The sequence below is a fragment of the Zosterops lateralis genome (genome assembly GCF_965231275.1).
Source record: "Zosterops lateralis genome assembly, chromosome: 2".
In the NCBI taxonomy this organism is placed as follows: domain Eukaryota; kingdom Metazoa; phylum Chordata; class Aves; order Passeriformes; family Zosteropidae; genus Zosterops; species Zosterops lateralis.
In genome coordinates, this window is record NC_139763.1 from 71,431,614 (window position 1) to 71,459,251 (window position 27,638).

General features: G+C 35.6%; 1 protein-coding gene across 3 annotated transcripts in view; it reads right to left on the reverse strand.

Annotated features, from left to right (window-relative positions):
* Positions 1-552: 552 nt before the first annotated feature.
* NUP58 (nucleoporin 58) overlaps positions 553-27,638 on the reverse strand; it is a 36,356-nt gene continuing 9,270 nt past the window's right edge. For 2 of the 3 annotated variants that reach the window (XM_083855717.1, XM_083855716.1), the window contains exons 7-16: positions 25,428-25,452; positions 24,914-24,979; positions 23,932-24,106; positions 22,504-22,583; positions 21,755-21,873; positions 19,684-19,766; positions 16,650-16,851; positions 10,674-10,772; positions 7,779-7,874; positions 553-2,501 (exon numbers count right to left, since the gene is read on the reverse strand). In XM_083855717.1, the coding sequence (XP_083711843.1) occupies positions 2,332-2,501; positions 7,779-7,874; positions 10,674-10,772; positions 16,650-16,851; positions 19,684-19,766; positions 21,755-21,873; positions 22,504-22,583; positions 23,932-24,106; positions 24,914-24,979; positions 25,428-25,452 (1,115 nt within the window). In that variant the 3' untranslated portion in view covers positions 553-2,331. The remainder of the gene's footprint in view (positions 2,502-7,778; positions 7,875-10,673; positions 10,773-16,649; positions 16,852-19,683; positions 19,767-21,754; positions 21,874-22,503; positions 22,584-23,931; positions 24,107-24,913; positions 24,980-25,427; positions 25,453-27,638) is intronic. The other variant, XM_083855718.1, reaches the window with a different exon arrangement.

Here is a 27,638-nt window from a genome sequence, read left to right on the forward strand (position 1 = left end):
CATATTAACACATCTTTAAATTGGAGGGAAAAACAATTTGAAACAGTGTCTACAGTGCTGATCCTCAAAAATCATGGCTAAATTCAACCACTCAAGTAATAGTCTGGGAATATAATCCCATTTTGACTTTAGTTTGTACTACTGTGTGATTATTCTATTATATAATCACTTTTTCACTTAGGCTAAATTAAGGACATAACTGCTGTTTCACCAGAAAAGAAACAGAGCACAGGTACCCAGGAGGCTCTGACTGTTTCCCAATTTACAAAGCCATTCCTAACGCTGTGTTACATTACACCATGATCCACGTTTATATCATGCACTGTGAAGAAATTCTAGACAATCCCACAATACAATACCTCCCTTTACCCCCTCTCCCTCCACACTGTCAATCCAGAATCAAGGCCCTAACTTCAGCAAGAACAATTCTGCACTGTATGAATTCTAGGAAGAACAGTTCTACATATGAGCTAATGAGGTTTTTGTTTCTCCTACATTATAGGAGAACGACAGGAAATGCGGATAGGCAAATATGTATTACAAGGATCACAGCATTATTGTTTTATTGTTTGCACAATGGTAAGTTGCACATATGGACAAACAGTACACATTTAGAATTAGTTTCACAAATTAATACATTATAAGAGTCCAGTGGTTTAACATATTAACTATTAAAAAAAGAAGTAACAAAGGAATACAAACATTACAGTTTTGACTGCAGCCCAATAAAAGTTTAAAAACAGGTTGAAATCAAAATAAACCGTAAGCTTTATTTTTCTGTGACATTAAAAAAACCACATATCCCTTCCTAAGCGACTGCTCACAAAGATGCAATAACATACAAGTACAAAAGTGACAAATTCTGTGCTCAGTTTCCCTTAATTTTATCAGATTAAGTGACAAACCAAACATTTGTCAAAGAGCAATCACTGCTGAATGCAGACACTTCTCAAACATACAAAATGGTAGTAACACTTCAACAATAGAAAGCAAATGACAAAACGTCTACGTAAAATAAACTTGGCTCCAAAGTTTCATGCTCACACATCAACCTGGTATCATTATTTGCAAAGAATCAGTTGATCTATTATTTCCTTTTTAAGATATTTTCCTGGATATTCCTAGTGCACACCAAATTGGAGATGCAGAACAAGCAGCTATGATGTTGCAGTATGTAAGATTCATAAACTACTGCTGCAATAACTTTAACCTTCAAATTACATAATTTTCCTCCTCTGTTCTTGAGCAGCAAGTAACTGCACTGCACCTTGTTTGAAAGCAGATCCCCAACTGCTTTTAAGGCAGTGCTGACAAGAAGCTCATGAATCAACTTGGGTTTGTAACACTTAATTCGAGTTTTCATTAGGACAGCATATCCTATCTCCCTCAAATGCAGGGAAAGGCTCATCCAGCCTGGCCACTCCCGCTTCCACACAGACTTTTCAGTGGCATCCTGAGCTTTCAGCTGAAATCCTGCAGTGCCCTACCCTTCAGCTCAGGAGAAAAACAAAATCAAACAGTTTGCGAACATTATCTATGAAATGTCTGTGTCAAATCTCAAGACTCTTTAGAGGTGGCTGCTAAATGGGCCAAGAAAAAGGTTAAAAAAACCAAAACAAAACCAAAACAGCTACTAACCACTATCTACCAAACTTTATGAAATAGTAAACACTGTATTTCAGCTGGTTTTAAACAACAAAACACAGAAGCAATGATGACACAGCCTGAGACCCACTTCTTGAAATTCCTAGGAACATCAAGCCACAGGTCCACAGGGCAACATGGAGAAACACACAAAGAAAAGGAGATCTGTCTATGGGGAAGGTATGAACATCTGTGTTTTATACATATATATATACACATACATACACACAGATGTGTGCACTGTACTGTATATATTTACATCCATATACACAAAAACACCCTGAAGTAGATTTAAAGGCCATATCCAGGAACAGAAGATATGAACTCTAGTATTTGTACTAGAATATATTTTATCTGTACAAAAAAAACAAATATGCATATATTCATATGGTATAAAGCTTATTAACAAAAAATATTCTGCTACTAACATTAGGTTAAATAGATGATTTTACAAGATTCTTTAATAATAATGCAGTATAGAACATTTCTAAAACTAGGGCCCAAAATAAAAATACATTAATGGGTTTCTATTCACAAGAAAATAGCTGTTCAATATGATTTCACTAGGGAAAAGTAGCAAAATTTTTATAAATCTCCTGGGATGCAATTTCATTAACGTATCAATCTAGAAAAATAGACTTTTCCGATGAAGAAATTGATGCACTTCCCCCTCCCTAAAAGGGGTGCCTATCTTTTCCCTCGCTTGTTTCCCGCTGGAGGTTTCTTCAGCTGAAGAAGTTGCCCTCCTGTCCCAAAGCCTGCAGAGGCAGGATTAGACACCCCGAACGTCAGGCCAGCTGATGCTGTGATGCCAGGATTGCTGAAGTTAAACCCAGATGTAGTGGAGCTCCCAAAGCCTTATGGGGGAGGGAAAAATATTTTAAAACATCAGTTATATCAAGATTGTAAATTTATTCTTGAAGTTTTTAACACCAGCCACTTTACCAGCAGTTGTAACACTTTTTACCAACCTGGATCAACAATGGTGAATCACATTGCTAGAGTGTTTGGATTTGCCATGGCAACTTGGATAGTGCAGCAGTAATAAGAGATTACCCTCAGTAAGTGCAAACAATTATATCCTGAATCACAAATCTATTTACCATATTCCATACAAGCAGCACACAAAAGTCCCACTGAAATTGTACAACAGAAGAACCGTAATTCCTCAAGTTCTCTGCATAAACATGCAATGCACTCCTAAGGTGGAAGAAAAGGCAGCAGGTACAGGTGGACCATGGGCCACTCACTTCACTCACAGCAGAGAAATGGCAAAGCTGGAGTTGGAGCGCTCAGCCTTCTTCCTCCTGACTTGGCTACCTTTGCCTGTCTTTATAACAAATATGGTGCAAGCCACACCTTAAATGTGAGGCATAAAAGGCTGAAAAAATCCTTGCCAAACTGTATTTAAAAACATCCTTTATGACAATCCAATAAACTTTGTTTGGAAACAAAGCTTTGGAAAAACGGAATGACTGGGGGAGCAAATTGTGCTATTTTAACTCCTCCATCCTCTTCTCTCAAGGTAAATAAACGGAACATTTGGTGCAGCTGTGAAACAAGATCAGTTGAAAAAAGTCCCCCTACAGTTTCCAGCAACAGTAACTCTAACTCATTTCACTCTCCTTTATAAATTTATATCAGTTATGTGTAATCAACTTAGGTAATAATTGCAACTATTAGAATGCTAGAAATTTTTCAAAGATTACTTAATAAGAACCAGAACTTCATAACTTCACTTTTTGTTGTCTCAAGAGACCACAAAATAATAAGTATGACATGAGAAAGTTCAGATTTTAACAAAGAGCTTCATAGAAGTTGTATATGAAAACCTGAAAACAATTAAGATAATAAGAAAAATGGGATTGGTTGACAATCAAGAAAGAGTATATTCTCACTATGAGTTACTTTATATTGCTTCATTAGTTCTCTAGCACACAGCTGAAGCAATCCTTTGGTCACATCAGTATCATCAACTCAATACTTAAAATATTTTTGGAGTACAGAAATAAAAGCCCAACTGTTTGTCTCATCAGAATCCTAAAGTAGCTCTCACAAGCCTGATGTCTTCTGTTCTCTCACTTGTTACTGACACTCTGCATTAAGAACTACTTCAAAACATAACATGAAGCTCTTCCTCCTGCAATGTCTGGATTTGGGTTACACACATCATCTTGTCAAGAAAATTCATTATCAACATTCCAATAACTCTTTGTCCTATAGCACGCAGTTGCCTGCGCAGGATTCACTGTAAGCGTAATGGTTGTGCAGATCTAGAGTGTGACTAATGATAGCGACTGATAGTGTTCATTATTTGGGTCTTGTCTAAATTTTGTGGGCTAATTTGTCTCTCATCCTAGGATGCAAGGGGTGAAACACACACAAGAGTTACTCCATTTCCCTGATAACTCTGAATCCCAGCTAAGATGTATCAGGGAGTCTAATGAATGAAAAAAGTTACCTTTTTACTTCATGTATGTGAGATGACAGGCAAGCATTGCTTCCCATAGGAAACACCATGAATACCATTCATAATAAAACTGCATGTCACCTATAATGTCAGGAGAGTTCAGCAGGCAAAAGTGTTCCTAAATTCACCTCCACCTTGCTGCTTCTAGATGCAGGGATTATTTTGAAGCATGCAGGGAAGGCAGGGTACACTTTATTTAATATTACAGTAATAGGTGCATAAACTATGGGATAGAAGACTGAGAACATGCTTGTTAATTTAGATACAACTTGGAAAGTAATAGCTTTTTGTCATGTTGGAAGTGACATTAAGGGCAGCCATAAAAGTATAGAAAGGCAGACATGAAATTCATATATTTGGGTTTCTCCAATCATGGCAGCATAACAAGGCCAAAGTATCAAGTTTTCTTAGAAGGAAACCAAACTCTAAAGCTGAACACTCAAATGAAAAATCTTCAAGATAAAAAACTTAAACAAGGTATACACTGAGTCTTATTCCTGTTGCAAGAAAAGACAATCAGGTCACAGAATAGCTCAGTTTAGAGGGAAGACTCACAAAGTCTTGAATCCTAGGTACATGTGATCACCAATGTCCTTGCCGAAACTAGCATTATTTATGTGTGAACAGTGATTTTCAGAAAGTAAATGACAACCTGCCCTTCAAGGACACAGCCTTTACATCTCCCTGAAGGACATTAAGATTGCACTTTATTCACTGGGCTTGTGCACCTCTGCTTCCATCGGCCTTTAGCTCGGTAAGCCAAAGATGAATTGCATACATCCCCATAACAGCTTTTTTTTTTTTTTTTTTTTTTTTTTTTTGGTAATTTTAATACTACAGGGAGAAACACCAGTTCCTCAGACAGCAATCTATTCCTGCTTTCATCCCCCAGACCACAGTGGGTGCTCTAGATCAAAAAAAGTATTTCAAGAACAGCTTTAACTGATTTATTATAGCCTCTCTATCTAAAAGCTGCTCATGGATTGTATTAAGGTCTGTTTTTCAGCAGTATGAGTCCATCCAGCCATGATCCACTTGAATGTTTCTTATCTCATTTACTGAGGTTGCAATTTTTCAATAAAAATAAGTCTTCAACAATAATTTTCAACTCAGATCTTCAAAGTATATTTAGCATCTGTTTTCATAAAAATGTGTCTGTACACTCTCCTTCCTCTTTACATTTTATTAAATTATAAAGCAAATTCTTTTTGCTTCAATGGTGTTTTTTTTCTTTTCCTACTACTTTGTGAGTCTTAATGCCCTTTACAATAGCCCACTAACATCAGCCTTTTTGGTTGCCCATTAAATGAGTAAGAGTAGGAATTAAATGGGACTTCTTCTGGATACAGCTCTCCACAGTATCTCTGTGTGTTTCAGAAGATACCTGAGACACTGTTCCATCTCACAACTATGTCCACTAAAGAAACTGCAAGGAGACTGAAGCTGCTCTGCTTTTCATCTACTGATGAACACAACAACTATTCCTGGGCCAAGCCAAATTTACTATTAAAAGATGGTCAAAGACTAACAGAGGACTCAGAATTTTCTCCTCAAATGCACAAACTGAAACTGAGAAGAGCAATAATGCCACTACAAACATTTTCACATCTTTTAAAGCAATTCAACTTAACTCATTAAAATCAAACACTTGACAGAACCAATTTGGGGATCTATAATTTTAGTTTTAAGGTAAGATCAAACTAATGGAAAATCTGTGGAGGAAAGCTGGGACAGCCTATGCAGCCTGGAACAGTGTGTGCTGGAATACACTCTTACCTAGTGTTCCCAGACACATCAGTCTGGAAAAATACTTAACTGCTCCTATCTAAATCCAAGAAGCAGCAACAACAGAGAATTCCATAATCCACATTCACCCCACTTTCCTAGCTTTTTCAAAAAAATAGATTCAGAAACAAGATACAACCATTATACCATAACATAAACCAGAATATGCTTTCAGGATCCTGTAAACAATACCTACAAAACAGAACACAATAAATTTTAAAAAAGTATATATAACCTAGCTAGCCTCAGGTATCATTCAAACACATTTATACACCCTCAATAAAATTAAAGATCATATGCAATCCAGATGATATGACATAAGGTTTTGGATATAAAAGGTAAAAGTTAGTGTATTTCTGGGCTACTGAATTTTTAATAGCAGTTTCTATTCTATAATCCCAGTCTAGATGAGGATTTCATGACCACCTGATTTTCCAAGCATAAAATGATGGAAATTGCATCTCATCTGTTTTTATTCAGCTACTTGTTATAGTTGAGATTCTTGAGATACATGAAAATCTTCATTTTATTGGGAGTGCAACTCCCTCACTTGCAAGAGACTGATGGCACTGACTCCATGACAAAGCCTGGTTTGAGGGAAATTGTATCTAAATTGCCTCTGCATACCACCAACATAGCCAAGATAGATTTCTTATTTACTTAGGCTTGATACTTCCTTAGTGATGGACAACTGATACATACAAGTAGTTTCCTAATACTATTTTTAATGTATTTAAAAATAATTATTAACTTTGTAACCTGGCAGCTTTAAATGTTGCAGTATTATTTAATACAGAGTCAAGAACAATGGGCTACAAGATAAAAACATAAGCAACGTAAGTCTTCCAATTGTTTCTCATGAACAACTAAGTAAAAGAAGGTTGATGCTTGGACACCAGACACTGTAGAATTCCATTCAAGAATGTAATAGGTTATTAACATTCATGAAACTTACACAGCCAACTTAGTGAGCCATTTCCACCTTATAATGCAAAGCTTAAAGTCCTTTACAGGCCTAACAACTCGTTGCTAACCAAGGAGAAACCAGGATAAATATCACAGCACTTCCTAGTAAATACCAGCAAAATGCTGTTTTCTTCTAATAGCAGTTGATCAAACAATTTTCTTGGGACTTGATCCTCCTTCAGTGTGCCATTAGAAAGGATTGCAAGACAGACTATAGAAGCTGTTTGCTTAGTAATAGTGTAGTAAGTTATTATTCCTATTTAAAAGGTAAATAGAGATGCCAACTATATTTCAGACTTCTGAATTAAGGTGCAATAACATAATTTTATCACCCTCAAAAAAAATGAAAGCAAAATAGCTAAATGAGTACTGTGTAGTTCAATTGCCACAAAAATGTTTTCCAAGTAGTTAATATAATGAATTATGAATATATACAGAGATACAATACATATAACTTACTATTCAAATAGAGTAAGCAGTTATACCTTTTTTAAGGAAACCCCTGGGCCTCCACAAAACAATTTTAACTTTATTTTTAAATACAGTAAGTCGAATTACTAGTATATTTGTCACTAATTTATACACTAATTTCAATCAGCAACTGACACCAATGCATTCAAGTGACAACTGAGTATGTCTGAGGCTGCATCTGATCTCCTGCTCCCACTCCTAACTAGACAGATACCATGAAATGGGAAACATTAATGCTCACTCAGTACTGTCTACATAGGAGACCTTTAACAGAACCCAAAAACTTATCAGAAAATGTGTCTCTAGCAAGTAAATATTATGTAAAGAGTGATATACATGTGCAACTTTAAGCAATCAATTTCATGGAGTGAGCACAGCAGTTTAATTATAACACTTGCTTTAAGATAAACTTGATTTTTGAATTCAAAAGAAACAAACCAACCTGCACTTAGACTTCCTGATGGTTTACTTGTAGTTCCAAACCCAAAAGATGACGCTCCTGTGCCACTACTTCCAAAGGCAGAGCTACTTCCAAATCCTAGTAGAATAATAGTAAAGACATATAACAAAAAAAATTACAGACACAGCAATTAAAGACACATAGGTTTTAGGTGAGTATTCTAAACCCAAACATAATTCTAAGCATTATTTGGTTAAGAAATATTCCTAAGATTATTGCCTGTAGAGTATTTACCCTTGACAGAGCATTGTGTTAAGAAAACAGTGCAAACTGGAAAGCACTGAGAAAAACACTGCCTTCAAAATCTAAAACTGAGTAAAGGGAAAGTTTCAAAAACAGGTGGTGTGAGCTATCAGAGTTTAAGAAGTTTCTATTGAATTGCTGTTAAATTGGCAGGAAATGGTAACCAAATGAACTAAAACTAAGAAATTTCAGATATAAGTTACATGACTTTTATTACAGAAAGTCACAATCTTAATCTACAACTCTAGAAAAAAGAATTATGCTTAAAACAGAATAAGCATTTTCTTCAGTTTATGCCTGGTTTATTCTAGAGTCGTTCTAGAAGGTTATTAGGGATCAGCCTTATCTAGGAAACTACAAAAAAGATTAAATAGAGAACAAAAACAAATTTCACCATATTTAATGTGAAAAAACATGATAAAAGGGCAGCAATAAATGTATAGCTGTGACAAAATTGAATTCTGTTGATTTTGTAATTGACATTCATTTTTTCATAGTACAATTTTTTTAAGGTTTCAAATTGTGTTATTAATATGAGGTCACTTTGAAGGAAAAGTAAATTTATACCTGCAGTTTGAAATAGAGGCCAGACAATAGGAACTGTAAGAAAACTATATAATCTGATTTTGGCTGTCTCAGGTATTTGTATTTATGTTTGAGGAAATCATGCTCCCATTTTAAGTGTCAAGTGTCAGGAAAAATCCCTTTATTTACTGCAAACTGAGCCTTTACCGTTTCTTTACAGAAATATTTTTGAGATTTTAAAACTGGTAAGGACTGAACACATGATCTGGAGCAGTGTTCTCTAGTTTTCTGAGATTTTTAAATCAAAGGGGTATTAAGGGTAGGTAATGGCAAGTATCATCTCCGTGTTAGACAGTTCATGCAAATGACACACTCTTTTGTCCTATCTAGGTTGAAATTCATAACCAATTATCAGACAAGGTGTCTGCAAAAAATTAACAAAGCACAGGATCTATGCTAATAGTTTATATACTTAAATGCAAAAGTCTCTGCTTATTGCTGACAAAGTACACAGAACATTAATCAAGGAAAGAGAGCTAATTTCCCCAATTAAAATGGCACTTCCAGAGCACACACCAGAAACTGTCGTGTTCAAAACCCCAAATCTTTAAGATTAGAAACCCAAACAAACTTAAGTAATCATTCAGCCAATTTGTTTCCAAGAACACACCTACAGGCTATATTGCATGTATTTATTCTTCTACATTTGCTTCTCTGAGATAGTCTTATGGATTTGTTAAAAGACATTTTGCAAATTAATAATGCAAGCAAGTACCTTCCTAGGCAGAGAGCTAGGAAAAAAAAAGAGAATACAAGTCAGATTTTTGGACAAAACTAAAAGCAGTTGGAATGTTCATTTATTTACACTGGTAATACTGGCAAACAATCTTTAGTCTACAATCTTTTCAGAAGAAACAGAAGAATTTTATATTTTGGGGGTTTTTTTAAGGCGTTTAAAACATTGTGGGAAAAACTGGTAATTCCAAAGTAATTTCCTTTTAGTGCATTATTTTAACTTTTTTTCTTGTTTAGGTATACAAATTTTCTTTTATCTGAAAACACTTAAAATCTGATGAGAAGGGACACTGGTATATTTAAAGGTATTTTCAAGGTGATTATTTAAAGTAAAACTCATGTAATGTTCAGGTTACATCATCTTCCCAATACTGAGTGATGCTTAATTATTTTAAATACATTACAACACTGACACATATGTTTGGCTAATAGGTAAAATGTAGAAATGGGGACTGAGGCTGCAGAGAATGGAGGATGCAACACAAAAAACCATGTTATGTTTGTGCTCAGCAGCTGTAACAATTTTCTTTGTGGATGTTATAAAAGCTTCAGAAGACATTACTACCTGTAGGAACCCCGACGTATATAGACAGGAAATTTACATGCTGATTAGATTCTATTAATCGCTTAAATTCTATCTGTAGCTCTAGTGCTGAGAACACATTACATTTAAAATAAAAGGTTTACATATATTTTGATTTTTTTTAATAGCACCTACTTCTTCACAGTCATGTGTCCTTCCTGGAATACAGTCCCCACCAGCATTATTAACACTTTTGTAAGTATTTTTCCCTGACTTTCACATATTGCTTTTTCAGCTGGGGGAGAGATTTTTTTCCCCACCTCAGCACTGAGACAGAGTGACTCCTAAAGCAAATAGATTTCAGGATCACAGAACTGCAGTACTTTTTTAACATTTATTCTTATCTTAATACAAGCAGAAATGGGTCTCTATAGTTAAAAGGTGAAAAACTTCTGTGGATTACAGTGTGATCTAATGTCTTAGGTGCCTAACTTTCATATAGGTAAAACTCAGTCAAGTTGCAGATCCAACACTCTTGATGTCCTTCCCTAGCTTTTAGAGCACAATTTCTTTGTGATGACCTAATCCTATTCATCTTGGGGTTTCACTACAGTGGCTTAGCCCTAGCAACTCCTTCTGCAAGGCAGGAAGAAGCCTGAAAAGCACAGACCTGTCAAATTGTAAGGTCTTTCCCTGAAACAGATCATCCTCTTAGTGGAGTTAAAGGTTTGCAAGAGATTCAGCTGTGCGGCAGAATAATTCAATGAAAGGTTAGAAAAGTTAAAGTGTACCTCCAAGGCTTGAAGAACCTAAGCCACTTGATTGCAAGCCAGTGCCAATACCTGAGCCGAATGGCGTTCCAAAACTAACTCCCAGAGATGGCTGTGGCCCTGGTACAAAAAAAATGAGAACAAACTTGCCTTACTCTTTGATAGTAAAGAGGTCCTTTATTTACTTATTCAAGTATTTGATATTGTGAACATCACTGCTTTCAACAAATCCCATTAAGATCCCAGATTTTATCTCATCAAAATTTCTCACTTAACTGTCTGCCTCTACATTGACTTGGCAAAAATCTAAGAAAATACTGATTGTAATAAGGTGAAACTAACTAAAACTAGTAACATTAGAATATAATTCAGTATTTTTAAAAGTTGACCAGTCTCACCTTAAACTTTAAAATGTTAAAACCTTGAGAGAACTCATAGGTAACAACATTTTGCCACCTGTATTAATGAAATCAGAATAAGAGAGAACTTTCAAATTAAAAACATAAGAACTGACACTAATGTAACCAAAACTGTATTACCTAAAATTAATTTAATAAATAGGATTCTTCAAACCTACTCAAGTATTTAATCCAAATTTAAAGAGAACACTAAGATAAAAAACAAGACAATGACTTTATTTTATTAAATTTATTGTTCATTTTTAAGCAAGTCAATTACACAGTAACATGACAATTCATTTTTTTTCCACACAAGTGATAACTGAGTTCTGTTAAGCTCTGCTACATAACACCATTCAATAAGGTAAACTAGTCAAACCACCTGTTTAAGTAACCATTTACAAAAGGCACAGTTCTGTGTACCTTAATGAATTTAATACATTCAAAATTTCAGAGTTTGTTCCATAATTTAAAAAAGTTGACAGTACTTTCCCTGCATATTCACATTAAGATGCAGGACTGTCAAAAAACAGTTTCAGACTGTCAAAATTAAATTTACAGTCTTAGTTCCTTTTTTTACCTTAACTTTGGGGAATAAAGAATCAACTTGCTAGCCCATCACTAACACATTTTAAAATAATTAATTCTGATAAATAATTAATATATTTTGACAGTTTTCACAGTACAATCTTGTATTCCTGTCTTTTTCATACAGTTTTCAGTGCACTATTTTAAATGTTCAACCATTAAAAATAAAATACAGTGCCAAACTCTTAATCCACAGACATCCGCACCTCTGCTCAAGATGGCCTTCTCTATCTTTGAACATGCTTGACATCCTATATCTGTGAAAGTGATGATTTATTCAAATATTATTATAAAGCTCAGATGATTTTGACCTTTTTCATAAACCATTATCACATCTGGGCTATTTTCGTTCAAAATGTCATGTTACAAATATTTATATAGAGTTTTAAAATGTGAGTATTTCAAGCTCTTAAAATAATTTCAGTATTTGAGAATTTAAATGGAAAGTCATTTTGAATCAAGTGAAAGGCACTGTATGTTGAAAAGTAACATCTTTTGCTAGGAACACAAAATTCTTATGTGATCCAAGCTGAATAACATCTGTATACTCCCAGTAGTGTTAAAACTAAATCTTAAGGGCAACTAAAGTTGTTAGCCTTCAGTCTCTGCTTAGCAGGGAATAGTTGGAAAACCCAAGCTATTTCTTCCACTTTAAAAAATGTATATCAGATGTTGCAATTACAGATTTTCACAAATTTCATACTAAAGTTGTTTACATCCAGTTTAAATACTGATACATCTACCTAGCAGCTCTTAAAAAATAATAATAATAAAAAAGTTACAATGAAAAACCAAAGCCCCCTACACAACTCAGTGAGCTAATTAACTAAAAGAATGCAAAAACACATATCCAGTTCCCTCTCAAGTACACAGGTTTCTATCTCAGTAGGAGGCACTGTTAGTGGAAGACTTTATAAACAAAACACTACAGTCCTCCAGGCCAAGCTTTTTACCAAATGCAACATGCTTTTTTTGGAGCCAGTATAAAACATTATACTAAAACACCTCAGATAATATAAAACATGATTTTCTGCCTTAGGCTAACAAACTTTTTATTGAGCAACAGCATATGTTATTTGTGGATTTTGTACCATAATATTCTGAAGGTATCATCACTGCTTATAGTTCCTGTAAGTAAACATGATCTTCAATAGCAAAAGACTAGTAAGACTCTTCGATGTCGAGAGTATTAGCAAGGAAAAAAATGGCACTTCTGGCTATTACAGGTACGAGACAAATTCTTTATAACAAGTATTTTAACATTTTAAAACTTGACGTATTTGCCCTGTAGAGCAGTTCAGTGTAATGAATAGGACCCATTACAGAGAGCCAGACAGGTCACACAGATTTCCTACTGATGTTTTGTAATATTTTGAACTACAGCTGGTCTAAACAGTGAGCAAATTTAGCATCACAATTCAGATCTGATTCTGACAAATTAATACACGGGTTAATTTTAACCACGGTCAGTATCAAACCACACAATAAAAAATTTAAGTACTACAAAGATTTCAGTATCCTTTCCCATTAGAACTTCAATCTCATACTGAATTAAGTCAAAACATGAAGTGTGCTAATGGTTTCATAATGCTTTGACTAACTTTGTACTTCACTAGTTAAGGAGAGAGCGAGTTTCTTAGGGGATTATTTCTATATGAGAAAAAGTGAGCTTAAAGAAAAGCTTTTCTTTAAGACAATTTAGTCTTACCCAAAAAACATCAGCTGCAGCCTCATGCATTTACAGGTCTCAGTGCACTAGGCTTTAATTTCCTTTGAAATCTTATATTGTGATCCCATCAATAATAATAATAGGTAGATTAGCCACCACCATTTGAACTTCCACACTGTTCAAGATTGCTTAGGGAGGGTGCAGATGAGGCAGTGTTTAAAACTCTATCTGCTACTGCAGAAAACCATCACCGGCCTCACTGCTACCAAAAAAGCTGTGCTCAGAACCAAAGTGCAAAACTAGGGAGAAAGGTTGCCTACAGCCAAAATTTAAGAATAATTTCAATAATTTTAGCTTAAAAAAAACGCACACAAATTGTGCTTTAATGTGCACACCACAGTCCTGTGATTATCCATCCCAGGTGAGCAGTGGAATGAATTTTTGCTCCCTTTCTTCCATATGGCAGGACTCACTGGCTTTACTTATTTCAGTAGAAGCCAGAAAGGCCTTGGCATACAGAGAGAACACAGGGTGCATATCTACACCCAGGAACTGGGGAAACATTCCCTGATCCCACAGCTTAGCTGTAGCTACTAAACTTTTGACTTCTGAAAATAAATGTTAAATAAATTATTATTTATCTTTTTTCAGAGGAAGAACAGTAACTAACTCTAGTTCATTTTACTAAATACTTAACCATGTAAACATCAAATATTTTAAAAAAGAGACTAAGTATCCTGATCCCTCAATACTAGAGGTATTATATATTACATTTTTCATCAAAAACTTTATAAAGGCCGGATTAATTTTCTTGTTTAATTCTCATTTTCAAAAACAGTAACAGCAGATCAGTATTAATTACACAGACATCCTTCACTCCTCCCTTTACATACACTTCTTTTCATAGCTTTTTTTCTCAAACCTTTTACCATCCCTCATCCATCCCACCCTTCAGGATCCACGTCTGGCAAAGAAATATGTGTGAATTTAACTACTAGCAGATAGTATATCCAATTCATAACAACATAATACAAAACTAAAACATACAGCATTTGCCTTACTACAGCAAATGGCCATCTGAAAACTCAAACAATGAAAAGGAAATGAAGAGGAGGCAGTCTTTAAAGATTCCTGCAAAACTGAAAGAATACTCTTCTTCATCAAAACAAAAAGTGGCAGCCTTAATCTGAAACCAGGAAAAAGTTACACACTGAAATCAGTAATTTAGAAAAGCTATAAAATATTCCCATCTAACAATCTTTTAGGACTTCAAGAGATTTTTGAAATAGTTTAGGCCTGACCAATTCTACTTTTGATCTAGAGAAAACTCCAAGTACCTTTTCTGTTCATCTAACCCTAAAGAGTTTCAAGTATTCTTAAACTTCACTCAGAACATCTATTTCTATTTCTTCAGGTCCTCCAGTGAGTTGCAGAGGGTAGAAGTATTTCAACTGAATAAGTAGTGAAAATACTGTTGCCTACTTCTGTTGGCATGTTTGATGTAAGTTAATGGCTTTGCCCTATCTGCATCATGTTTGCCGTTGGCACAACTCTGGGTTTTGAAATACTCTGTCAAAACAACCACCAAAAATGAGAGAAACCCCAAACCAACCTTCACACACTCTCATTTGTTCCTTTCACTACAAAATGTCACAAAATATCTCAAGGTATAGAGTCAGGTTACCTCAGCTGTGTTGGTACAGGCCAATTCTGCCATGTTTTTTTCCCCTTCTCTCTTCGTTCCTATTTTACTAAGGGAATATTAATAAAGTCATGCCATAAGTGGCATTTGTTTACTGAAGTTATTAGCAGTTCCCCTGAATCTGGACTAGGAAGTTCAGGAACTTCAAATTCCTCGCCTCAATTCATAAAAATGCAGGAATGATTTTAAGGGTGACATCCCAAGTGTATGATTTTCATAAACAACTAATCCTGTAATGACCATGGAGAGTCTTAAAAAAAAAACAAATTAAAAGATGAAGAGCAAATTACTTTGGCAGCATTAGGCTGCACAAGCAGTGTGCAACAATACTACTATCTGTATTAAAACCTCTATATTAACCTGAAGTGTTAATATTACAATAACTCATGTTTTCTGTTTAAAACCAAACTCTTTTGAAGATGCCACTTCAACAATTCCATGGATTAACATAGCAACAATAGAAAGACTGCAGTCTATGACTGAAATTCTGAAAAGTAGTATTTCACAAAGATTTTGGGTTCTGTTCTGTTCAAAGTAGTCTGGCATACTTATAACTTAAACCCATCTCCCTGCTGTTCAGAAGGGCAATGGCTGGAAGCACATTGTATTTCTCTATGAAAAGGCAAGGACAGTCTAATAATGTGACAAATTTAACATGATTGCTGCATATGTCTCTAATTAGCATCATTCAAAATATCACTGCTGTTACAAGACCAGAGAAAGCACTATCACTTTCAGTAGACCTATGTGAACAACATTTTAGAAAATTAAAGGTAGAATGAAGCTACCAATAGTTTTCATAATTTGCTGACATAGTTATATATCCCTGTTCAAGTGAAATTAAATGGAATTGACCTTATTTCTGTTCCCTGATGACATATAAATTCAGCTGTCTATATTTTGATATCCCTCTCAGAAAGTGTTGGTTAGTATAACAATGTCAATTAAGGTGTCTTAAATTATTTCCTTTGCCACATGTATCTTTATTCACAGTGGGTCATGCATTTCCTCTATTTTGGTCTTGCTCTTACATGCACAGGCAGAATCACTGACCCACTCTATTTTCTCTGCTAATTATTCACAATAGCAGAATGGCCAGCAAAATGTTCCAAAGTCATACTGATCAAGAAGTTGGCTACAAAATAAGCCAGGCATTTGACTTCCTATTCTACAGAGATTTGCTTCACTATCCTTCCTGTTCTACAGCATTTTTCATTTTACAGTTCCAAAGTGCTATATAAAAAAGCATTATTAATTTTACATAAGGAAAAGATAGTATGCATTTAGATATTCTCTCCTCCTCAATTTAAAATAAATTACTGTAATGATACAATTTTTGGAAAGAGGCTATACTACGTGTATTCAGAGATGTTACTTAAGAGTGAAGACTCACATTCCAAGGGGTAAGTTAGAACAATACAGTAAGTATCACTAGTACAAGTAAATTCACAAGATTAAGTATCTGTTGTATAATTATTGCTAAGTCTACCCTGCATTTTTCTATTGGCTATGTATCAGTAACTTCGCTCATCACAACGTTTAGATTTTTAGTCTAACAGAAAGGAAGACCTCATAGAAAATGTTACACGAATTGACTATTGTCGTAACACTAATAATCTATAACTTGAATGCACTCAGACCTGTAGCAGGCTGTTGCTGCTGAGTAAGTGTTGCAGCCATTGCAACGGCTGCTGCATTTGGTATGTTGCTGAAAGGGGTCGGTCCAGTGGTAACGCGTGGCGCACTTTGCCACTTCTTAGCTTCTGTTCGTCTTGCCTCAAACACATCCATGGCATCTCCCAGAAAGCTTTTCCTGTAGCCAAGGTATTGGTCCTTGAGCATCTGAGGGGGGTGGGAGGAAGCCATTTTAGTTCCATGTATCAGACATAAACCCTTAACTTAATAAGGAAAGAGACATCGAGTTATAAATAACATTTCCTACAAGAACAAAGAAAAACCCACAAAAAAACCAAACCAACAAACACCATCACCAAAACAAATGAGAAGCTCCCTCCAAATCTCAAAAAACCTTGTCAGGCTATGAGATAGAAAGAACTGGTTTGCAACAGCTACAGCCAGATCAGGCTCCCTACTTAAAGTCTGCAAAGCCATTGAGCATTAATTAATACCATTCAGTATGTCAGCCTAAGTCTTTCAATGTTGGAGCAAATCACCACAATTCAATTTGTATCACTATACTTAGCTAACCCAAGAGGAAAAATAAAGCCACACTGCTAGCTTATAAAACAAAACAAAACTTTTTTCTTCAGTGCTACCTTTTCTCCATGGAGTCTGCTTTTGCTCCTTTTATCACCTTCACCTGTGTTTCTTTCTTTCCTTTCACTCTTGCATCTCTTCTTACCACAAAGCTAAAGAAGCTACCAAAATTTTAGCATTAATTCTCCTTTCTAATGCATTTCATTAGCAATGTAACACAGTCCAAATGCAACATTCTGTCTTGGGGTAAGAAGTAGCCCAAATGTATTTTGCCATAATGCCACACCTTTCCTTGCCTCTGCCCCTTTACCCCCTCAAAACTTCACCATCTTTTGTGGCAATAGTCCACTGTGACTTTTCATTGTGAGCAATTTCTGTCTGTCACAGATGAGGAAACTATAGATATCTTGCATAACAGGAAAAGAATAAAAAAGTTTTAACAAGACAACTGATAATTATTCCCACCTTATAAGTAAAAAATCTTTACATTAAATAGATTTATTAAAGGACAATAGTTTCCAGTTCATGGAAGGCAGACTATGGTCCTGTGTTCCTGGTTAAGTATATGCTTGTTTCCTCAAAGAGGAATTTGCAGTCCAAAAACTCTGGCTCAGGATTTGAACAGCTGTAATACCAGATCTACCAGCAACAGAAGGAACCACACAAAGAATGCCCTCACTATCACATCAGAAGTGCTGTCTTTGGAGAGAAGACATTTGTAGAATTCTGATGGGATTTTATACAATGCCATACTGACTGCCCTAAGAGTTGACAAGAGCCATTAGACACCATAAAGCAGTTCTTAAGGCTAAACTATGCCAAATGATTTAATAATTTTACCTACTCAAATTGTGCCCAAGCACACTTTTACTTTTCATCACACAAAGAAATGAACTGTGATCACAGCTCTGCCTTCCACAAACTATATCACAACCATCAGATTAGGCAGAGATCACAGTTTCAAAACTGCTCTCCTCTTTTAGCATCTTGCAGCTGATAAAGTAAAACAGATGGTTATAATGACAGATTCACTTGAGCAGTACACTCATCTTTCTGGTTCTTGAAGCTTTATTTATAAAATGCCTTCCAAAATATCAAAATTCATATATACCCACTAGATCAAATCTCAAAAAAATTTCGGAGAAGAAAAATCCTCAAACTACCCTCCTAATCCTCAAACTACCCTCCTAATTTTGGGCAATAGAATTCTACTCTAAACTGAAGAAAGGTCTTTCTTTCCTATTCAGTCACACTGACAAGGTACTGAAGATGCTATGGCTTATACCTGCACACTAATCCAGCTGTTCATACTTAAGAACAACAAAAATGTATCATCACAAAGACCACTGCACAAATTCAGGCTACATTCAGATCTCAGAAGCCACAAGGCCTGAAAACACTTGGGAAACCTTTTGGGTAATTCTCCTGAAAATATGGAGGAGCTGATGCATTCTCTACCTGGCAGCAAGACCAAATTAACTAAGAGCAGCACAAACATCTGATGGCAGGTATTTGTAAACCAGTCAGTATCTATCCTGACAGAAGCAATGTAATGCAAGGAATCAAGATCATACAGTATTCCTGAACTTTACTCAGAAAAAGTAGAAAGTAGCAGATGTTTAGAGAACTAGCAATGCTGTGCAGAAGAAGCTTAGAGAAGGAAACCAGCAGATGATTTAACAGAGCTATTTCCATTAAGGAAGTCACTTAGAAGAAACAATTTCAAACACTTGTACTCTTCTTCAAGTTGGTTTGGTTTGGTTTTTTGTAGCCAAGAAGGATTCTGATGTTTTCAAGAAAAATCATGGATTGGAGGACAGTGACATTTTGTGAACATATCCAGAAGTGTAAATGGGAAAATGGAAATGGAATGATCCATAGTTTGTTATGGAAAAAACAAGCCTGTTTAGGAGCCTTGATACGTAGTCTTCTTTTTCCTTCTACAAATACTACTTACCATGAAAGCCAGGTTTAAAATCAATAAACTAACAGAACACAACTTTAACCAATATTCTTTGATGTGCTGAAAAATCTTACATATAGAAACTCACTGTTTTTTTTCTCCTGTTACCTATTTGAACAAGAGCAGATTTAGATCACCTTTGCTTAAGATCAAGAGGAGATTGGGCGAAAGTCAAATTATACAAGCATGAGCTTGAAAACAGACATTTTAAAAAGTGATCAACAATTAGAAGGAAAGGAGTTAGATGAAAAACATTTTGTAACTCAAGTGATTGTGGTCAGTTGCTGTCATCCCTATTAGTAAACACTTTAAATGCAAACTTCAGTTAACAGAAGTGGATTTTTTTCATCAAAGCACTTCTCCAGGACAGTTTGAAAATTTTTAAAAGCAGTCAATTTAATAGAAGTACAAAAAACCAAAAAACACAAGAAAAAAACCCGAAGATGACTCTTGACAGTCGTACAGGAAATATAGAGGAACACATCAAAACATACCTTTACGTTTTCATGTATTGACTGAAGTTGTGCAGCTAAAGCTACAAATGTTTGATAGATTTTCTGCATAGCCATAGACAAATCTGTAAGATGCATATAAAATATTGTTAAGTAACAACCTCATTATTGGAAGAAAAGTTTTAGTGTTTATATCAAAGCAAAAACATAAAAACAATTGCATGAAATACAAGATTTGACCCAGCAAGGACTACTTTTTGACAGGGCTTCAAACTTTATTTTGAAAGGCACTGCTTTCGCAGATTTATTTTTATATACATGGTAAAGAGCTTCCTATGATTCTATTACTTAGAAAAGCCAAAAAGTAACACTTAAACTAATTTTAACTAATTACATAAGAACATTTTTTACCTCACTGGCTTTTACCTAGATATAGTTGAATCAGACTTGCTTGCATTTGTATATATTTTCCACTTTTTCTGACTTAAAACATAGTGAAGTGTTCAGTTGATTTTGTCAGAGATAGCAGTAGAATGGAAGCTTCATTTACATTTAAAAAACATAATTAACAAGCATCACAGGATCTCTTAATCTGGCTCCACCCACAAGCATATCATAATCAGAGAAACACAATAGGGAGCTTCTTGCCTTATATTTAGGATATCCTATTTCCCACACAGATATAAAAGTATTTTCAGGGCATTGATCCAACACTAAGGCCAAACAGAAAATCTCAAAGGTTTTGGCAGAATGAGGCACCTGCTCAGAAAAAATTGTTCTTATTGTACTGAAACAATGTACCAAAGTGGAGGACAGGAAAGTGCTGAAGTGGTTCTTTCACTGTGAAAAGATCAGTTTATGTATTTCCTCTGAATGCAAATATACATAGACTGAAATGCATATAGAAGCTATCAAATTCTTGAAGATGCATAGGAGGTCTAGCAATAATTATTGAACGGAAAATGTTGGCCTTTCCATAAGGGAATTTCTCCCCTGAAAAACAGAAAAGCTGTACAATCAATGTCATGCCAGCCCACAGGGCTGTGGAGTCAGTAGTATCCAGGAAGACTGGTCACAAGTTTCCAGTTAGTCTGGAGGCAATTTATTGATAACCAACTACTGGATATCAAAATTTTCAGGACATTCAGAGTCATGGAAACCTGCATGGCAAAGGAAGCTTTTTCTGTATAGTAAAGGCTACACATACAATAGAGTGTTGACTAGATCACGAGATATTGCTGACAACATACTCATACTGGCACAAAAGATTGAACCTTGCCTACACAAGCCAAGAACCTTTTGATTATAGCAGAAACTGCTGAAAACCTTAGGAAAATCTGTGAAGCCATCCTTCTCATCTTCTTGAAGGATATGTGTGACCTTCAAGAAGGTCACACAAAGATAGAGGACCCTCAAGATTCAGCAGATCTTTCACTATGGAAGCTAGGTCTAGACACTCCTCTTGCTTTTTGACATATAAGGTTCAGAAGTCTGTGCACCATCCTGTGATGGCAAGATGTTCAAGTGCCATTTAGCACAAAAACACAAGCACTTGAAATCACTGCTTCTTGCAGGACTTGTACCTAAAATGGCCCAAAAGATAAAACTGCCTATGACTACAGGAATGGTAACCAACCAGAAGACTACTGGCCAGAGGTCAGCATTCTTTGATCAGAGATTTTCTCAAGATTGAATGATGTGGCAGCAAGCAAGACAAAATTTTATGAGTTGGTCAGAGCTGGAGGCAATAGCAACAGGCTTCAAACTAAGAAGTTCTCATTTTGATCTGGTGCTGACAGAGCAGGCACCCGTATTTGTCAGGCCAGAAGGCCCAATGCAAGACAGAAGGTGCCAGACATCAGCTAGAAGCTGAAGGCTTAAAAATCACAACTCAGGAAATGGATCCATGTTAAATAGTTCAAGAACACTTATCAAAGAAACTTTAATTCCAATTCTTTACAGTGAACAGCTCCAGAATTTATCTAAACACTAATTTGTTCAGTACATTAAATGAGAAAATCCAACAATACCAAAAGAGGAGAAATATTAATAAGTTTTCATTATAAGTTTGCTAAATTCTTCATGTACAAAAGATGAGAACTGAAACATTTACCTTGTGGAGTTATGTGCGAATTATTTGCTTGAGTAGCAAGATGATTTTCCAGTTCTTCAATTTGTTGCCTGTACTGCTGCAGCTGTACTTCAAACTGTTCAACCAAGATTCTGAAGTAGCTGAGTAATACAGTGAAATTGTATGATTAAACTTTACTAATTTGCCTGAATTTTTTTACCGATCTCAATTAGCTGCAATTTTAATTCAACTAATTGCACAGTTAAGTTCTATGATATTCTTGACCTCACTGTACAACTCAAACAAGAGTGAAGACTACTTTTCGTGTCAAAGACAAAGATAATTTAAGTGAAGAAATAAAACACCGATTCAGTGAAGCACTCCATATAAATGTTACAAGAAGGAGGGGGAAAAAAATTGGATTATGAAGTTCATAGAATCTTGAAACAGTTGGGTTGGACTAGATGACCTTGAAAGGTCCCGTCCAAATTCCCTGCCATAAGCAGGGACATCTGGACCTTGAATGTTTACAAGGATGGGGCAACCAACATGTCACTGGGCAACTTTTTCCACTTCTACCACCCTCGTGGAAAAAGTTTCTCCCTTGTACCTAGTCTGCCCTCTTCAGTTTAAAATCATCGCCCACATCATAATAAGCCCTACTAAAAACTCTGTCCCTCCCTTTTGTACAAGCCCCTGTTACATACTGGAAGGTTGCAATAAGGTCTCCTCAATTTTCCCCTTCTCCAAGTTCTACTATTGACTACTTTTTATGAATAACAGTAACTTACTCTGCTGGGGCTGTATTTTCGTGCTGAAGACCAGGAGGAGTCTTCTGTGTTCGCAGTGCTATTTCTGCATTCTTCAGCTCCTAAATACACAGAGAAAATTAATAAAATATAAGATTCTGCACTAAGTGTTCAAGAATAAAAATACTAGGACTTTACTCTTCACTCTTAAAATATTTTCTTCATGTACTTAACACTTGTGATAGAATTTGATCAGAATTTCTGCAAAGAACTGACTATCAGAAAGTTGGAGAACTGCAAATACCAACAGAAGTTTGGGGACAGAACAAAAGATAGCACATACTGAAAGCACATTAAGTGCTCAGAAGTTGATAAAATACTGCACTAAACTGTCAGAGACAATTTTTCTATTGTCCTTCATAAATATTATAATTACTGAGGGGTAGAGGGGGAAAAAAGCAACAGTCAAGTACAAGGAAGTAACATACCTAGAAGAGAAAGAATAGGAAAAAAAAATATTATTTTGACTTTTTTTTTTTTTAATATAAACTACTTTAAAAAAAAAACCTCTCTGTGGAAATCATCATGTTATACATGATAATTGCAGCATACACTTCTGCTTAATACTTCCAAATAAATTTACCATTTAGAATTTCTCAGTGCCTCGTCCTGTGATTATATTCAACTGCACCATGTACAGAAATACCAGAATATCATTAACAATCTTTTGTTTTCACAGAAAAAATGTTGCCAAAGTGCAACTATGGAGAAAATAAATAATAAATTAAACTAAATAATAAACTAAACTAGATAAAAAATAAACTAAAATAAAGAAAAACACCAAATTTTTGATTTGAGAATAAATGATCACTTATTTATATAGCAAGCACCCTTAGCACACTAGGTGAAATAAAAGGTGGTACAGACCTTGAAAAGCATGTGCATCAAAACTTGAGCTCAAACTGTCTGCACTGTTCAGACCCAGACTGGTAGACAAAGATGGGACTCAAGTTCTCTAAATGAATACTAGTGCTAATCAGAAATTTTGATCCTTGAAACATCACGAGGTAATGTGGTACATTTTTCCTCCAAAGCCATCAGAAGAATGGGTCTTTCTATTCCTGCTGCTCCACAGTCCATCATGTTGTCACAAATCTATCTCCACGAGCAGCTGAATATATTACTGAAACGGAATTAAGGTGGACATGCATTCCCTTCTATTGCCTTTGCTGTGTAGGAATGCTTTCCTGAATAGAAGTCATTTGACTGCTGTTGTACTTACCTGAAAATACTGACATCACAGATTTCAGTTTCCCAGTAACTTCAAGAGATCAGAAAATTTCAATTTTTCATTCTGTTTACAACTATTTAGTTGGGACAGGTGTTAACTTGACTGATAAAGAAGGGTAGCTATCCTATATTAAATAATCAGCATAAAAACTATGTAATAAAGGTTATGTTCAATTTTACCTGTGCAGTTTCAACTTTCAGCTTGTCAATATTAAGAATGTTTCTCTGTAATCCACTGGCAACTACAGAGAGAAGCTGTTTCAAAGCTTTAATATCTTCTTGTACTTTAAGCATTGCTTTAGAGGACATTCTACTAATTTCTTCCTGAACTTGTTTTTGTTCTTTCACAAATTTCCTGGGGAAGGTAAAAGAAAATGGGGGTGGGGAGGAAAGAAACATAATACAATGAACCTGAAGTACCCAAGTGTTTACCTCTTGGTCACATTATCTAAATAGGTATTAAATTTATTTTTCCAAAACCAAGTACTGAACAGTAAAATTACTGTATGTCATAGTACTATCTTAACTCCTAGCATGCTAATACTATAAATAACCAAACCAAAAAAAAAAAAAATAAAATAAAATAAAATAAAAAAATCAATCCCCCTCCCCCAAACTCCTCAACTTTAAATAGCAAGCATTTAAAAATGTTATGCTGACCCCTGACAAACTAAGATATAGAACATTTTATATATACAGTAATATATAAGAATGTATGTAAAAGAAATTACCACTTTGAACTCACAAATAAAAAGCATGCAGCCCAGTCTACAAATCATTTCCTTCCTGCCCAATGGAAGGCTTTTATAATTCTCTATTCCACAGAAGATTCATGATGCACATGCAATACAGACATAAGGTTCAATATTCAGTATGCAAGTGCAACAGGTTTAATACTCCAAGAGAGAGATGGGTAAGAGCATATTGTTGGGCAGACCCATTTGCATAAATACATGGAGAAGTGAGATTGAAACCACTCTCCCCTACTAATACTTCAGCTACTGGAACTATCCATCTCTTCTGTTCCCAAAACTGACCTGCTGAGAGACCTTGGGCTAATAACTTATCCTTTGTGCAGCCTGCAGGAACATATTCTTGTCACAGAGCATGACCATACAATACTTCAGCTAGACAACTATCATAAATAAAAAGCACTACTCACTGTAGATTTTCTACATCTTGACATATTACTGGAGGTAGATTCTCATCCTTCAGTGCTTTGCTATCTCTACAAGAGACAATGAATGTTTAGGTGGTCCTTCAATACTGCCAAACATTTTTGCATGACTAGTAAATATCACTGAAACATTCAGGTGAGTGATTATGCAATTTTGCACCCATTGCATGAATGTTGCAACTAGGAGTGATTTGGATTCATGCACACAGATCTTATGCCAGGGTTCATGCCTGTGGTGTAAGCACTGTACAAGTTTGCAGAAACCACTTTTCAGACCAGATGATTGATCAGTCTATAGCAGATGCCAGATAAGCTGTAGGTATTGCATTTGAAGAACAATTGCAGTGCTTAAAATCGTGACCAAACATTACTAAATCACCTATATTGCAAATGTTGGTTATGCAGATCTTTTATCAATATTCAATCAGCAGAAAAGCTAAAATATTTGTTTAGCTTTTTTCTATTAAAACATAGAACACAAAGAAAATCTGACACTTACTCTGGTCTCGTTCCCGTTTTGTCACCTAGAAAATAAAATCTGTAGGTCATAAATAAAGCTTTGAAGAATAAACAAAACAATCTTAAAGAGACTTTAAGGAAGAACTAATGACTACAATCTGCTTGATTTCTCATGATAAGCAGAACAGACCAGGCTAACCATAACAGAAAGTGGGTTTTAATTTACAATGCCTTCAGAGACAACTATCTTTTCAGGGACAATGGTTCAACAGTTGAGGTACTAACTTCTTGGAACTCAGAGTAACAAGCTTTTGTGTCACTGTACAAGTCACTACAAATCCATGAACAACTGCAGTTGCATAAGAAATCCGTTTCTGCTTGTGCAACATCAACTCACTTCAACCTGCACCCACAAAACATTCAAGTGTTTAAATTCAGCAGTAGCAGTCTCTTCTCAGATACAAAGGCAACAAACATTTCCCCACTGAGCTTCCTCAAAGAATTCTGCTATTGCTTTAGGTCCAGAAATGAGTGAGATTTTACAGAACTGGAAATGTTACTGCTTACCTGCCACCCACACACTCTAAACTACACATCTGTGGATCCAGATGCCAAGTGTCTCTGAGTGACAGAACAGAGCTGAAAACAGCATCATGCATAACACAGGGCACAACTATTTCTAGTTATGGCTGTCGCAGTAATCGCATTCCATCCCACAGCAGTCTGCTACGAAGAGCACTTGCTCAGCCCAAGAAAAAGGCTTCATCTTCTTCAGGTGAATCCAATTCACATCCTGTCAGTGCCACAAAAGCAGAAAGCAGCTATACAGCTACTGCTACTACCACAGACCTTTGAAGCTGCACAAGTCAGTGCTCCTGCCAGCAGAAGCTATTACTTTTAAAAGCAACATCTATTTAAACTGTTGGCAGACTCTGTCACCCAGTACTTTGGACGGACTGCACTCACGACCATTCCCTATGCCTTCTGCTAACAGGAAAAAAAATCTACATAAAATTAGGGGGAAAAGAGCATCAAGGACAAACACCAGAATTTAGGACTTCTTTGTCAGCTGATAATCCAAAAAATAGGCAAAAAGCTACGCACACTTTGCTTTTGCACTCCAGCCATGTTTTTTTTGTTGAAGTTGTCGCTGTACATCACAACAATACTTACAAGATGCAAATTTGACATCAGATTTTGCTACTTTCTAGGCAAGTGAGCGCCTCAGATTTTACTTTTTTTAACATTCTCTTAGCCATACAAGAAAAATGGGTTTTTATTCCTTGCAGCCATATTTTAAAGAAATACTAGATGGTCAGAAGCAAAAACTTTCATAACCAGTTCCAGAAGAGAGAACACAGGGTAGTCCTTATCTGTTCTGGGATTCCTAGAGTACTTTTCTTTCATAGCCCATATCACCTCCTTCCTTTTCTTCATGAGGAAAAGGGAAATAAAACCCTGAAAACCATGGAGCCACCACTCTCCTTAATCTTAATGCAGTTCCTCATACAGTGGTACAAACAACTGAATTGACAGAACTAATTAGCAGCACACAGGTAGGGATATTTATCAGGGCTAGCACTAGCCATTAAGGGAAACACTTCTGAATTAAAATCTCAAGAAACAGCCTCCTTTGACATTTCCCACTGCTCAGCAAAGGGATCTCTGCTCACCCTGACAGCAACAGTCCAACTCACCCAGTTCCACTATACATCATACAGGGGAATTCAGGTTACTCATTTAAGTTTCCACCCTAAGAGATGAACAAAACAACACTACTACCAAAGTCAATTTTGACTCTGTGGTTCTCTGGTCCTCATTTTATGATACTTGTATGTTATGGAAGTGTTGTGATAACCTAATATTATAGTAATGGAAATCTCCTAAGTGTCAAAGCCTTTTCATTACTACAAGTTTCAGTAATAAATTCCAAAAACAATCAACATCATGCTGAGCACTCCAGTTTTGACAGTCAATATGTCCTCTCTTTTACAAGAACTCTCTCTCCACAAATTATGGTAGTCTCTAAAAGTGGTTTCATAGAACTTAGGCATTTTCTTCCCTTTTAGCTATAGGCATACTTAATTCAAAGTTTTTAGTCCTGAATGAAATCAAGAGATTAAATTAACAGATTCCCCAGTAAAAGCAAGGCAAATTAACAAGTGTCCATATGTCAACGCTCAATATTCTTTTACTCAAGGTACTTTAAAGCTACCACAGAAGTAAAGTTTTTATAACTGGTTTTAACAGC